Source organism: Ruditapes philippinarum, unplaced genomic scaffold (genome assembly GCF_026571515.1).
Source record: "Ruditapes philippinarum isolate M1 unplaced genomic scaffold, ASM2657151v2 ctg1725_1_1_1_1, whole genome shotgun sequence".
Taxonomy (NCBI): Eukaryota; Metazoa; Mollusca; class Bivalvia; order Venerida; family Veneridae; genus Ruditapes; species Ruditapes philippinarum.
The window spans coordinates 144,568-158,217 of NW_026865853.1; the positions used below are offsets into that span (position 1 = coordinate 144,568).

The 13,650-nt window shown below is 31.5% G+C and overlaps 1 protein-coding gene across 4 annotated transcripts in view; it reads left to right on the forward strand.

Annotated features, from left to right (window-relative positions):
* The window catches only part of LOC132730561 (uncharacterized), a 51,820-nt gene extending 38,391 nt beyond the window's left edge, over positions 1–13,429 (forward strand). The window contains exons 1-3 of one of the 4 annotated variants that reach the window (XM_060716520.1): positions 6,410–6,812; positions 7,693–7,818; positions 9,177–13,429. In XM_060716520.1, coding sequence (XP_060572503.1) covers positions 6,764–6,812; positions 7,693–7,818; positions 9,177–12,469 — 3,468 coding nt within the window. In that variant the 5' untranslated portion in view covers positions 6,410–6,763 and the 3' untranslated portion in view covers positions 12,470–13,429. Of the gene's footprint in view, positions 1–6,405; positions 6,813–7,692; positions 7,819–9,176 lie in introns of those variants that run through there. The other 3 variants (XM_060716518.1, XM_060716522.1, XM_060716521.1) reach the window with 3 other exon arrangements.
* Positions 13,430–13,650: the final 221 nt, after the last annotated feature.

A 13,650-nucleotide genomic window follows, 5' to 3' on the forward strand; every position in this document is an offset into this window, starting at 1 on the left:
TCAAATACAAATAGAGGTCTATATATATTTTGCATTAAAGACAAATTTTTGATACATAAAATGCGTTGTGGGTTCGATTAAGTGAATATGCAAATGTCATATAATATGCTACACTTTATCGCCAATTTAACAAAAATATATTCAATTTACAGACAGAAAGCAAAACCTTCTCTAAAAACCAGTATACTTTCAGCTTCACAATATTGTTAAGATTGGAAAAATCGATTAAGTTATGATGGAGAATAGGTTGAAAACATTCCTCGTACGTACACCTTTTAGTTTCGTTTTCGATGTTTTGATTGGCTATCTTTTCCGATGAACGCTGTACAAAAGTGTTCTCGGGCTTATTGGCTTTCGTGTTTATATTTTATTCACAATTTTAACTGGAACCGTGTACTTTTTTTATGACAATGCACTCAAAATTAATATCTTTTTCCTAAAACAATCAACAAACAAATTTCACAAAAAAAAATGTCAGTTTTTTGTAAATAATTAATAATTTCGGTCTAATTTTGGCAAATCCATATTTAAACTAAAAATATAAACAGATAATTTCAAGCGAGTGAGCAGGTATATGCTGTGTTCAATAGAAAAGAATAGAAAAGAAATATTGCTTTTAAATACCTTTATACTTTTAGGGCTTGATCAACCATTTAAAATTAAAAATAAAACATATATTGAAATGTGTGTAACACCCATTCAAAATTTATTTGACAACCGAATTATCTATATTATACAATATATACTTTATATTTATCAGGAAGATCAAAGAAACGTGCAAATTTCTATTTAAAAATCTTTTCCACTCAAAGTAATTGATTATAAACATTTATAATGTCAATACTTCAATCGCTTACTTTTAACGGCATATTAACTTTATCGATCAAACTAAGACTGATCACTGATTTACTACACTTCTTCACTTATCTAACTAAATCTGTAAAATTCAGGACCAAAAATTGTTACAATTTCATATATAACGCGTAGCTTAATTTTGAATTTCCCCCGTGTAAGATTAATATGCTCAATCTATTGAAAATCTATTTTTCTTAGATTATGAACAATTCTGAATTATTACATTATCATTTTGTATAAGGGCTTCATACCGAAGGCATTATTCATTGCTGGACCCGATTATCACGTTCCGGTCCGTCTTTGACGTGTATTACTGTTTATATCTAAAACTTGTTTTAATTACTTCGATATATTGCATTCTTTGAAATATCTTTTTTTCACTGTACAGTAACTTATATTAAATTGAGGTGTTTCTCTTTATTTTCTTGGAATAAAATTTTGTTTTTATTCCTATCAATAACAATAAAACTGTGGCTGTACATATTACTCTGAAGTTAGATAATAAAATGAAGCGATCCGTCATTCACTATTTAGCTCGCTGTTTTGATGACGTATATTTTCATATCATATCATTGTTACAGTTACAGTTTTTGCACGTGCTCGTGTTCAGCAAAGCCGATTTTATGATCATGAGCTTTTTTGTGTTTTTCTTCTTATATTATACCTCACTCTACGATAAACAGAATGGTTCAACAACTAAGAAATATACCAAAAATCTCTTGTACAATCATCGTCGGATACGCCACGGGCGAAGTATTAATCAAACATCTTGAAAATTGTACTTAAAACTGTTACCCTTGAATAAATGCGTGTTTTTGTGAAATACTCGTCGTATTAATATCAGATATATTAGTGTGTTAAAATACCGCTGCAAAAAATGATTTAACTGATTTAAATTGACGGATTGATGGGACCACCTGGTTTTACATTTTTTATTTAAAAGGCGGAAAACCGACCTGTAAAAGCACACCTGTAAAAATTATAAATTGTAGATCTAATAAACTTAGATTTATAAATGTAGATCAGTTCCATTTTGTTTCAGAATAAATGTACAGTATGAAGTAATTTTAAGAAAGCAATACGTACCAATCTGTCCACTGTAGAACGTCCAAATAGCCATACTTAACATATCAAACATTATTCTAGCTCTCCAAGACTTGATGTCATTTCATATAGATATGTCGTTGAGTTATAAAATATGTTTTTTTGTAATTTAATAATCATGCTCAAATAGGGACAAATTTAAGTTAGATCTTTATGAAAAAAATTACCAATGGCCTATTATATGTGTACCAATGAAAAACCATGTTACGATTGACGTTCAATAAAAAAGTGTTATTATATTTCTATCTATAAAAAGGGATATCAAAACCTCCTTTTTCAAAACTTGTTGCGTCATAACGTCATAAAATGGGGCACTTCATTCACTGTCTATCAATAGAAACCATCGTTAATAGCTTAAACTGTGCATAGAGTATTAATCGACCTATGAAAAACAACGTTACGTAAAACATACATGTATTTCTAGCAGGCCAATCAAAAACATCGTGATGTAATGTTACTATTTCAGACAGCGGTTGTTTTTTATCACAGTCGGGCTACATCAAATATGTTTAAGCGGGTGAAACAATTAAAATCATATAGTGGTAACGAAATTAGTGTGGCAAAGGAAAGCATGCTTATATTTCTTGAAATGTAGGAGAAAATGTTGATTTAGATATATCATTATATAATAATAAATGTTATTACCTTATCTACACGATTTTTATTTAATATCTTATATGATAATCTCTGCTACATTTACGTCCAGGTTTGTTTTTTTTGGGGGAAAGAAAACAAATGTTGCAAGTGACCAATTTACAAACGATGTAAACGATCTTCTCCGAGAACTGAACGAGAAATTTTCTATGACAGAGAGTATACAAAAATGCAAGGCAAAAGATGCAAGAACTGAGATTTGAAAATTGGAATAATGATCGTAAATTAGCGGGAATGCTTATAAATTTGTACACAAACTCTGACGAGAATAATCACTTGCCAGCTGCGACTTTCTACAGAAGCTTGAATCGAGCAATAAGGAGTGAAAACCCTGATTTTATTTGGCAAAAAGTTGAAAAATTGCTGAATGAAGCTTTACATATAATCGGACATGAAACATTTGAGTATACATTCAGAGGAGAAAGATGTTGCAAGTCTTCTATTTCCAATGACCTTACAGAAGGGTCATCGTTCAAGGTACGAGGCTTCTGGAGCACTACCCTTGATCCTTCTTTCACTGACCATTTTGGCGGTGCGGAATATGCTTTCTACATTATTAAGAACGTTCAAGGTGTAAATGTTCAACATGTTTCTGTAACAGATATGGAAAAGGAAGTTTTAGTTCAAAGTTCAAGAGAATATATTCTAGAAAGGAAAATAAGTAACAAGGAAGAACAACGAAAAGAGCTTATAAGACTTAATTTGCGATATCCTAACTTTGAACATTCAAAATTTGACCCTGAGAACATATTCATACTTGTACCTTTTCAAGAGGATGGTGAATATGATGAGTTATGAGCGTCTTGTAAAGGTTTTATCAGCCATGGGAATCCAGCTAGTTTAAAAAAAATGATGGTGTTTGTTGTTGTTTTTTGTGTGTTTTTTTATTTGTTTGTTTTTTGTTGTTGTTTTGTTTTTCGTACAACAGCAAATTTTCATATTAAATGGTTTATGAAAAATAGTGAAACTTTTTTTTTAAAAATACGATTTAATAATATTCAATCAGAATTCACAAGTTAATATATTAATTATAACATAATAGACTTACACAAATATATTGGCTAAATTCGACCACGCATAGCATATAACTACATGTACGTCTTATGTTAAAGTGTTGCTGTTTTTGAAATGAAGTCAAGTTACATTGTTGATGTTTTTTGTTCTTGGTGGGGGTCTTTATTTATTTTGTTCATTCTATCTTTTGAACATAATTTAAACAACTAATTCGATTTTATTGCAACCTCATATACAATTCTCATACTCCCAGCTTCTCCCAAGATTTTTTACACCTGAACAATGAGCAAAGTATATACTCGTGATTTTGTAAGAAGTTCTATATTTACAAAATATGATACAATATGACAAATTAAATATGATACAAACATGATAACTGATGTTTTGATTCTTGAAATATATTTGCTTAAAAAAATAAGTACTTCAGTTACACAATATGGAGGTTTTTTTCAAAATTTTTATTTTGTGGGTTCGTTCAAAAATATATTATGTAAGCCAATCAAACATAAAATAAAAATTACGACAATTCTAGCAAAATGGAAATATTTGATCATCACTGTCAATGTTAATTAAAGGACAACATACATGGACTGCTCAGTATTACAATTTTATATTAAATGTTGCCTTGTTAAAGTATTACTTATTGATGTAATAATCAATTGATAAATAATCAATAAGTTTACAAAAAAGCTTATTATTAGTCAAGATAAAGTTCAGTTTTACCTTCTTGAACGAGTTTATAAAATAATTGTCTAAGAATAAATAAATGAAAATACAAATAATAATAAATTCTTGGCATATTAGCAAAATTCTATATATATCTAAACAATTAGATAGAGTGTGGCCAAAGTAAAATTTTAAAAAGTTCATGCCATTTATCGGCCTCGGTCAAATTAAGTGTTTACTATTTGAAAGGTTAAAGTTTTATTATAAATATAATGCACCCATCAATAAAAAAAGTTATACCCATTTATAATCAAAAGATGGTTTTTGCAAAAGATGCAAGAATGAAGATTGGAAAATAACAATGCTCGATTTTAAAGCACAACCCTTAATCCTTTCTTACATCAATTTGACGGTGCGGAACATCTTCCGCTATAGATATGAGAAAGTGGAAAAAAGTGTTGATTCAATGTTCTAGGAATGAAAGTAGGTAAATTGGTAAAAAACTAATATTAAGTCGCTGAAGGTGGCTAACAAATGGATGTATAAAATGTTGGATTTGTCTGTATTCGACACTGAGATAAACAAAATCCACCCAACGCAGATCACAGTCATGTAATAAGGCAGCGTGATTACGTCAATTATATGTATAGTTAAGATGCAATACACATATATCCATGTATATTATTACGTGACTTGGCATACCTGTATTATTGTCCTTAACTGTGTATGTTTAAATGAATTTATTTTTACTCCAATTGGTAAGTGACTCATGTTAATTAGTCACATAAAAATCATGTTTTTGTTAACATTCAAGTGATTGTACGGTAAGTAATGTTTCATTTAAGGTCGTTTGTGAGTTAAACAGAATCACAGTGTGAGAATCGTTCCTAGCTTTGCAATTGAACATTTCAATAACAATATACATTAAAATAAAGATATTTAAAGAAAGAAACATAGTTATTTTGTCCTTATTTTTTAGTTTTCTTCTGACCTGATTTACTTAGCTATTTTTGATTTGCGGACTATCTAAGTAGCTACACAATGTCATAAAAAGGATTATTTCCCTTATAAAATCACTTAAAGTTCCATCTATCATCGCAGTCTGATGAATTATCTTTTTCAAATTAATTGAATCAAATATGGGCACATATACTGCCTTTTAACAGAAAATACTTCGTATAAGACTATATAGTACACTGTAGTTAATGGCAAGCGATTTTTATAAAAATGGGGCTAACTAAAATTACACACACACTTGATAAAAGGTCGTCTTAAGGTCGTCTTAGATTCTTCAAAGTAAGTGTAATAAATTTTTGGATTTCTTTGAAATAAAATTCATTTGAGTGAAATACAAGTTCCATATCACGATATTCCAATATTCAAACCGACTTGCTTTGGTTTTCGATGGTTTATTCAACTTTTGAAAACGTAAATTACAAAACGTGCCTACCAAGTATCTTAACTATATGTCGTTACTTTCAAAAGAGAGGATTATAAACGTTGTTAACCCTCAACCGCGCCACCTTCTTTACAGTATGCTGAAAGCCTTAACTTGGGATTCACGATTATGTAGAAATACTTAAAGTTATTTCGACATGTTAACTTCTTGCATAAAATTATAAACTTTAAACTGCAACACGAATGTCGAGATAAAAGTAAAAGTGACTATGATTTTAATTTTATTTTAAATGACTACGCATAACTAATATGATGTCGACCTAGTTGGAAATTTGAGACTTTTTAATTATTCTAATATCTTTTTCTTGTAAGAAAATAGTACAGCAACAATAGAGTACATGGGGTACACGTATTAGAGGTTCAAAGTGAAAAATATCACATAGATATATGAACATGTAGTAACTGTTACGCCTTTACAAGAAAACAGCAAAATTTATAAGCATTTATCAAGCTATGTAAAACAAAAATATTTGTAATCGATTCTGGAAAAAATAAAAGCTTAAACAGATAAAAAGAAATTCTCTATAATGTAAATTCACTACATTAAAGTCATTGAATTCAATATAGTTTATGAAAACCTGACTATGGGTTTATTTGTAGATTACAATGTAGCTTCCAGATCAAAGCTTTCAAATCGTCTATATATCGAACGTATTATAAAAAAATGTTTTCAAGTATACAAAATACCAAAATATCAATGTTCGTACCTTTATTTACTTCCCTTACGTTTATATTCTCCTTAGTGTATCGTTTCATATCTATGAATTTTGATCAGTCATTATCTGTCATTTGAACTGTTACTTTCTTCAACTCAGCTTTTTTTCGATACTAAAGTTATTTTGGCTATATCGGATTACTAATATAGATATATGTATATATAGTAATATACTTAGTTAAAGGAAAAAAATACCTGGAATAAGTAAAGTGCCTAAAATATCTCTGATTTCAAAAATCGTTTAGTTATAGCCGTGGAGTTGACAATACAGGCATAATAAAACCAGAAAAGGAAAATATGCATTTTCCATTCATATATATACTTGCAATGTGCTTTTCGATTAAAGGTAACGAAAAATATAGTTTAATCAATGAATACATGTTTATATTTAACTTTCTAAATTAGCAGTATCACCTTTCTCTTTTTATAGAATAATTTTCATTGTTTTAATTTTAATCATAAACAAGGTAAAATGGTATAATTGACCGATTGGGAATAGGTGATTGATTGTTTGTTTGATTGATTGATTGATTGAATTGATTGATTGATTGATTGATTGATTAATTCATTGATTAATAGCCTCTAATGAAATTCAACGTTTTTCCGTTCAAATTTCATATATGCGCAGGAATTATCGAAACCTTTTTGTTTTAAAATTAATGTACTACTTACTTTCGTTATATTTTAAATTAAGTTATAATCAAAACACAAAGTAGGCAGTTGTTAAAATAAATAAAAAAAATTTGTCATAAAATTAGTTTGATGTTGGTAAAACTTTTTGATACGATGTCACAAATAAATGCGGTCTAATTGGCAACACAATATTGAAACTATGCCAGTTGAAATCATTCAGGGGGTTATTGTTATTGTTGTTGTTTTTGTTTGGGTTTTTTTTAACATACAAATCAAACAACATAATAGTGATTGCTAGTTTCTGTTCTATGTTCTGTTTGGGAACTTTGCTATTCAAAGTAGTTGAAGATCAAACTATTTAGTTTTCAGTGGATTTAACCTTTTCAATAGACTTTAAATATATATATGGAAAATGATTGACAACCGCAATTGTGTTTACAATACAATGTTTATTTTTTACATTTCATAAAGTTTAAGACGTGCAGAATGTTTTTATCTATTCCACTCAGAGTATTGATAATATATTTATAATGTAAATATTTTTAGTCGCTACTTTAATGCATGTTTTTATTGATTAAAATATGATAAACAAGATCAACAAGGAAAGGCGGCGTTCAATGAACGCAACCCCCATATGACCCAGCAACAAGAACCAACGGCAAGGAGCCCAGGCGGACCCCGAACAAAAACAGGACAGGGCAAAGACAGAGCACGGACAGGTTAATCATTAAATGATAAATAATTTGGAACTGATTAGGAATTCAAAGAAAATAATAATAGGCCCACAAAGGGGAAGGGGACAGGAGACCGGGGGAAGGGGGGGGGGGTAATTAAAGAAATAAAAACTAGAGGCAATGGGGAAGATACTTACCGTAGACGTAAAGTAAGACTAATCATTAATTTATTCAATTTGTATTTTTTACTTATCAAACTATAGCTTTAAAATTCAGAACGTAAAATTTTTACCATTCTTAAGTTATAATTGTATAACGTTAAGAATAATTTTGAATTTACTTTGTACGATAACATATACTAAATCTATTTTAAAGTATGTTGTTCTAGTTTCTGTATTAAATTATTTAAAGGTTTATACACGGCAGAGCATGGCCGGAATCTTGATGATCATCGGCTTCAGACCGAGGGCATTATAAATTACTTGGCGGATTATCACTTTCAGGCTCGCCTCTGACGTGTATCTATGTTAATATCTTATAGTAGCACTTGATTAATTAGTTTGATATTTCATTCTTTAACTGTACAGTATCTTATACACAGTTGCTTCCCTTATTTGCAAAGAATGAAGTAGAAAGTTTTATTTTTTCGGAATAAAATTTTGGGGTTTTTATTCCTTTAAATTTACAATTAAACTGTGTTTGTAAAATTACGCTGAAGTTGTAATCATAAAATTAAGCGATCAGTGCTAACATCCTAACTTTCACTTCACAGTGACGTAAAATGTGACATTATTGTTACAGTGTTTGCACGTGCTCGTGTTCAGCGGGCCGATTATGATTATAGGTTTTGTGTGCTTCATCTACTATAATAGCTAATTCTTACTAGAAACAGAGCGTTTCAACGAGGAAGAATATCATATTGTTGAAATAACAAGTCTCTTGTTGAATGTACTGAAAACTGTTGGCAGTTACCTTAAAAATGCGTGGTTGTAAAATATCCGTGGCATTAATTACGGGTGTAATATTATGTTAATATTTCAATGCAAAAAGAAACTGATATAGATTGATGGGATCACCTGGTTTATTGCTTTGATATTAAAACAGAACAAACATTTTTATTTCAGACTCAAGCATTATTGTACTTGAACTAAAAACGTTCTGTCGATCTTTGAAAAGAAGTCAATCTATATTAAACATGATAAAGCGGAAAATAATAAAAACCATACAGTTGTAATTAAAATTGTTTGCAAAGGAAACCCAACTTTTATTAATGCTAATGTGTTTTGATATATATCTGTAAAATATACAAATGATAAATATAAATAATTCATACTGTTATACTTCCTTCATTATTATTTTCTTGATATTTATTATATGTTAATATCTTTTACATTTATAACCAGGTGTGCATCTTGACGAAATTTCCAAGAAAACACCAAATGTTAACATTGACCAATTTTCGAATGCTGTAAATGATCTTCTCCGAGAACTGGACGAGAAATATTCTATGACAGAGAGTATACAAAATGCAAGGCAAAAGATGCAAGAACCGAGATTTAAAACATGGGATAATGATCGTAAATCAGCGGGAATGCTTATTAATTTGTACACAAACTCTGACGAGAATAAGCACTTGCCAGATGCGGTTTTCTACAGAAGCTTGAATGAAGCAATAAGGAGTGAAAACCCTGATTTTATTTGGCAAAAAAGTAAAAAATTGCTGAATGAAGCTCTACATAAAATCGGACATGAAACATTTGAGTATACATTCAGAGGGGAAAAATGTTGTAATTCTTCTATTCCCGAAAACCAAACAGAAGGGTCAACGGTCCTTGTACGAGGCTTCTGGAGCACTACCCTTCATCCTTCTCATACTGATCATTTTGGCGGTGCGGAATATGCTTTCATCATTATTGAAAACGTTCAAGGTGTTAATGTGCAACATGTTTCTGTTACTGCTAAGGAAAAGGAAGTTTTACTTCAAAGCCCAAGGAAATATATTCTAAAAAGGAAAATAAGCAACAAGGAAGAACAAAGAAAGGAGCTTAAAAGCTTGCAGTATCCAGACTTTGACCCTTCAAAATTTGACCCTAAGAACATATTCATACTTGTCCCACTTAATGAGAATCCTAAACATGATGAAGTCCCACTTAATGAGAATCGTAAACATGATGAAGTCCCACTTAATGAGAATCGTGAACATGATGAAGTCCCACTTAATGAGAATCGTAGACATGATGAAGTCCCACTTAATGAGAATCGTAAACATGATGAAGTCCCACTTGATGAGAATCGTGAACATGATGAAGTCCCACTTAATGAGAATCGTAAACATGATGAAGTCCCACTTAATGAGAATCGTAAACATGATGAAGTCCCACTTAATGAGAATCGTGAACATGATGAAGTCCCACTTAATGAGAATCGTAAACATGATGAAGTCCCACTTAATGAGAATCGTAAACATGATGAAGACGAAGTTTCCAAGAAAACACCAAATGTTAACATTGACCAATTTTCGAATGCTGTAAATGATCTATTCCAAGAACTCGATAAGAAATATTCTATGACAGAGAGTACAGGAAATGCAAGGAAAAAGATGCAAGAACCGAGATTTAAAACATGGGAAGATGATCTTAAATCGGCGGGAATGCTTATTAATTTGTACACAAACTCTGACGAGTATAAGCACTTGCCGAATGCGACTTTCTACAGAAGCTTGAATGAAGCAATAAGGAGCGAAAACCCTGATTTTATTTGGCAAAAAAGTGAAAAGTTGCTGAATGAAGCTCTACATAAAATCGGACATGAAACATTTGAGTATACATTCAGAGGGGAAAAATGTTGTAATTCTTCTATTCCCGAAAACCAAACAGAAGGGTCAACGGTCCTTGTACGAGGCTTCTGGAGCACTACCCTTCATCCTTCTCATACTGATCATTTTGGCGGTGCGGAATATGCTTTCATCATTATTGAAAACGTTCAAGGTGTTAATGTGCAACATGTTTCTGTTACTGCTAAGGAAAAGGAAGTTTTACTTCAAAGCCCAAGGAAATATATTCTAAAAAGGAAAATAAGCAACAAGGAAGAACAAAGAAAGGAGCTTAAAAGCTTGCAGTATCCAGACTTTGACCCTTCAAAATTTGACCCTAAGAACATATTCATACTTGTCCCACTTAATGAGAATCCTAAACATGATGAAGTCCCACTTAATGAGAATCGTAAACATGATGAAGTCCCACTTAATGAGAATCGTGAACATGATGAAGTCCCACTTAATGAGAATCGTAGACATGATGAAGTCCCACTTAATGAGAATCGTAAACATGATGAAGTCCCACTTAATGAGAATCGTGAACATGATGAAGTCCCACTTAATGAGAATCGTAAACATGATGAAGTCCCACTTAATGAGAATCGTAAACATGATGAAGTCCCACTTAATGAGAATCGTGAACATGATGAAGTCCCACTTAATGAGAATCGTAAACATGATGAAGTCCCACTTAATGAGAATCGTAAACATGATGAAGACGAAGTTTCCAAGAAAACACCAAATGTTAACATTGACCAATTTTCGAATGCTGTAAATGATCTATTCCAAGAACTCGATAAGAAATATTCTATGACAGAGAGTACAGGAAATGCAAGGAAAAAGATGCAAGAACCGAGATTTAAAACATGGGAAGATGATCTTAAATCGGCGGGAATGCTTATTAATTTGTACACAAACTCTGACGAGTATAAGCACTTGCCGAATGCGACTTTCTACAGAAGCTTGAATGAAGCAATAAGGAGCGAAAACCCTGATTTTATTTGGCAAAAAAGTGAAAAGTTGCTGAATGAAGCTCTACATAAAATCGGACATGAAACATTTGAGTATACATTCAGGGGGGAAAAAGATGGTGGGTCTTCTATTCCCGAAAACCTAACAGAAGGGTCAACGTTGACTGTACGAGGCTTCTGGAGCACTACCCTTCATCCTTCTCACACTGATCATTTTGGCGGTGCGGAATATGCTTTCATCATTATTGAAAACGTTCAAGGTGTTAATGTGCAACATGTTTCTGTTACTGATATGGAAAAGGAAGTTTTACTTCAAAGCTCAAGGAAATATATTCTAAAAAGGAAAATAAGCAACAAGGAAGAACAACGAAAAGAGCTTGAAAGCTTGCAGTATCCAGACTTTGACCCTTCAAAATTTGACCCTAAGAACATATTCATACTTGTCCCACTTAATGAGAATCGTAAACATGATGGAGTCCCACTTAATGAGAATCGTAAACATGATGAAGTCCCACTAAATGAGAATCGTGAACATGATGAAGTCCCACTTAATGAGAATCGTAAACATGATGAAGTCCCACTTAATGAGAATCGTAAACATGATGAAGTCCCACTTAATGAGAATCGTGAACATGATGAAGTCCCACTTAATGAGAATCGTAAACATGATGAAGTCCCACTTAATGAGAATCGTAAACATGATGAAGTCCCACTTAATGAGAATCGTAAACATGATGAAGTCCCACTGAATGAGAATTGTGAACATGATGAATTCCCACTTAATGAGAATCGTAAACATGATGAAGTCCCACTTAATGAGAATCGTAAACATGATGAAGTCCCACTTAATGAGAATCGTAAACATGATGAAGTCCCACTGAATGAGAATCGTGAACATGATGAACTATGAGTGTCTTTTATCAGCCTTGAATATCCTTTCAGCTAAGACTATGTTGATTTTTTTTTCTTGTTTTGTATTTTTCTTACAACGGCTATATTGACATAACCAACGAATATCTTTGGTTAATGATACATTACAATGAAACTGTTTTTCTGTACGAAATCTGCTGTGGTCATAATATTATTTTTAAAATAGGTTTATCTCTTCAATTTGGTTTGCAAATCATGGTCATGCAACTACATGATTAGGTAAAGAAGCAGACGCTTGTTTTGGTTGAGTCTTTTATGTTTTTATAGGGATGATTTGTTATTCACAAACTTACACTTTATATGCATGTATAATTTGCAATGCTATTTTATTATATTGAATAATTCTTGGATTGTTTTATCAAATTATTTGTACTGTAATTAAAAGTGTTAGACTCGTATGTCCGATTTAAGGCATAATCTTAATGAAAATGAAATTAGTTCACTTTTTCATTTGTATTGATTACATGATGCTTTAAGCCAATAAAAAAAACATCAACATAATCGGGTAGAGACAAAAGTTGCTTATAGTAAATCGATAATCTTTACAAACTTTAAATATCAAGTGTTAATTTCATATTATATTATCGGTAGAAGATACTGTCCGAGGGGGGGGGGGGGCAGGCATTTTTGTATCGTTACATGACTTCCGTGTCAATATCACGTGATTATCCCAAGCACCACCATGACTTAGCGCGGTAATTATAGTATAGCTAACCTGGACGTGTCGCATAGGATATCATAGTAAATATTTTTTTATTTGTTTGTAATAAATATTTACAAACCGTATCTTTTTGGGTTTTATTTGATCAGTCGATAACAAACAAGAGCACCGCTAGGCGGAGCATTATATGCCCGAAAGTGTTTTTTTAGTAAGGATGAAGCATTTGTAACACATGGGAATTAGCTGTTCATCCTATGAAATTTTACAGATGTAGGTTGATTAATACTTAAGTTATTAATAATTACCTTAACCTTTGACCTTGTGACCCTAAAATTAATAGGGGTCTTCTACCTTATATAGACAATCATCCTAAGAAGTTTGAATATTGCGGGCCAAATGGAACTTTAGTTATGCTCTATGGAAACTGTTTTCAGTATCACGGTAATAGTGACCTTGACCTTTGACCTTGTGACCCAAAAATCAATAGGGGTCTACTATCC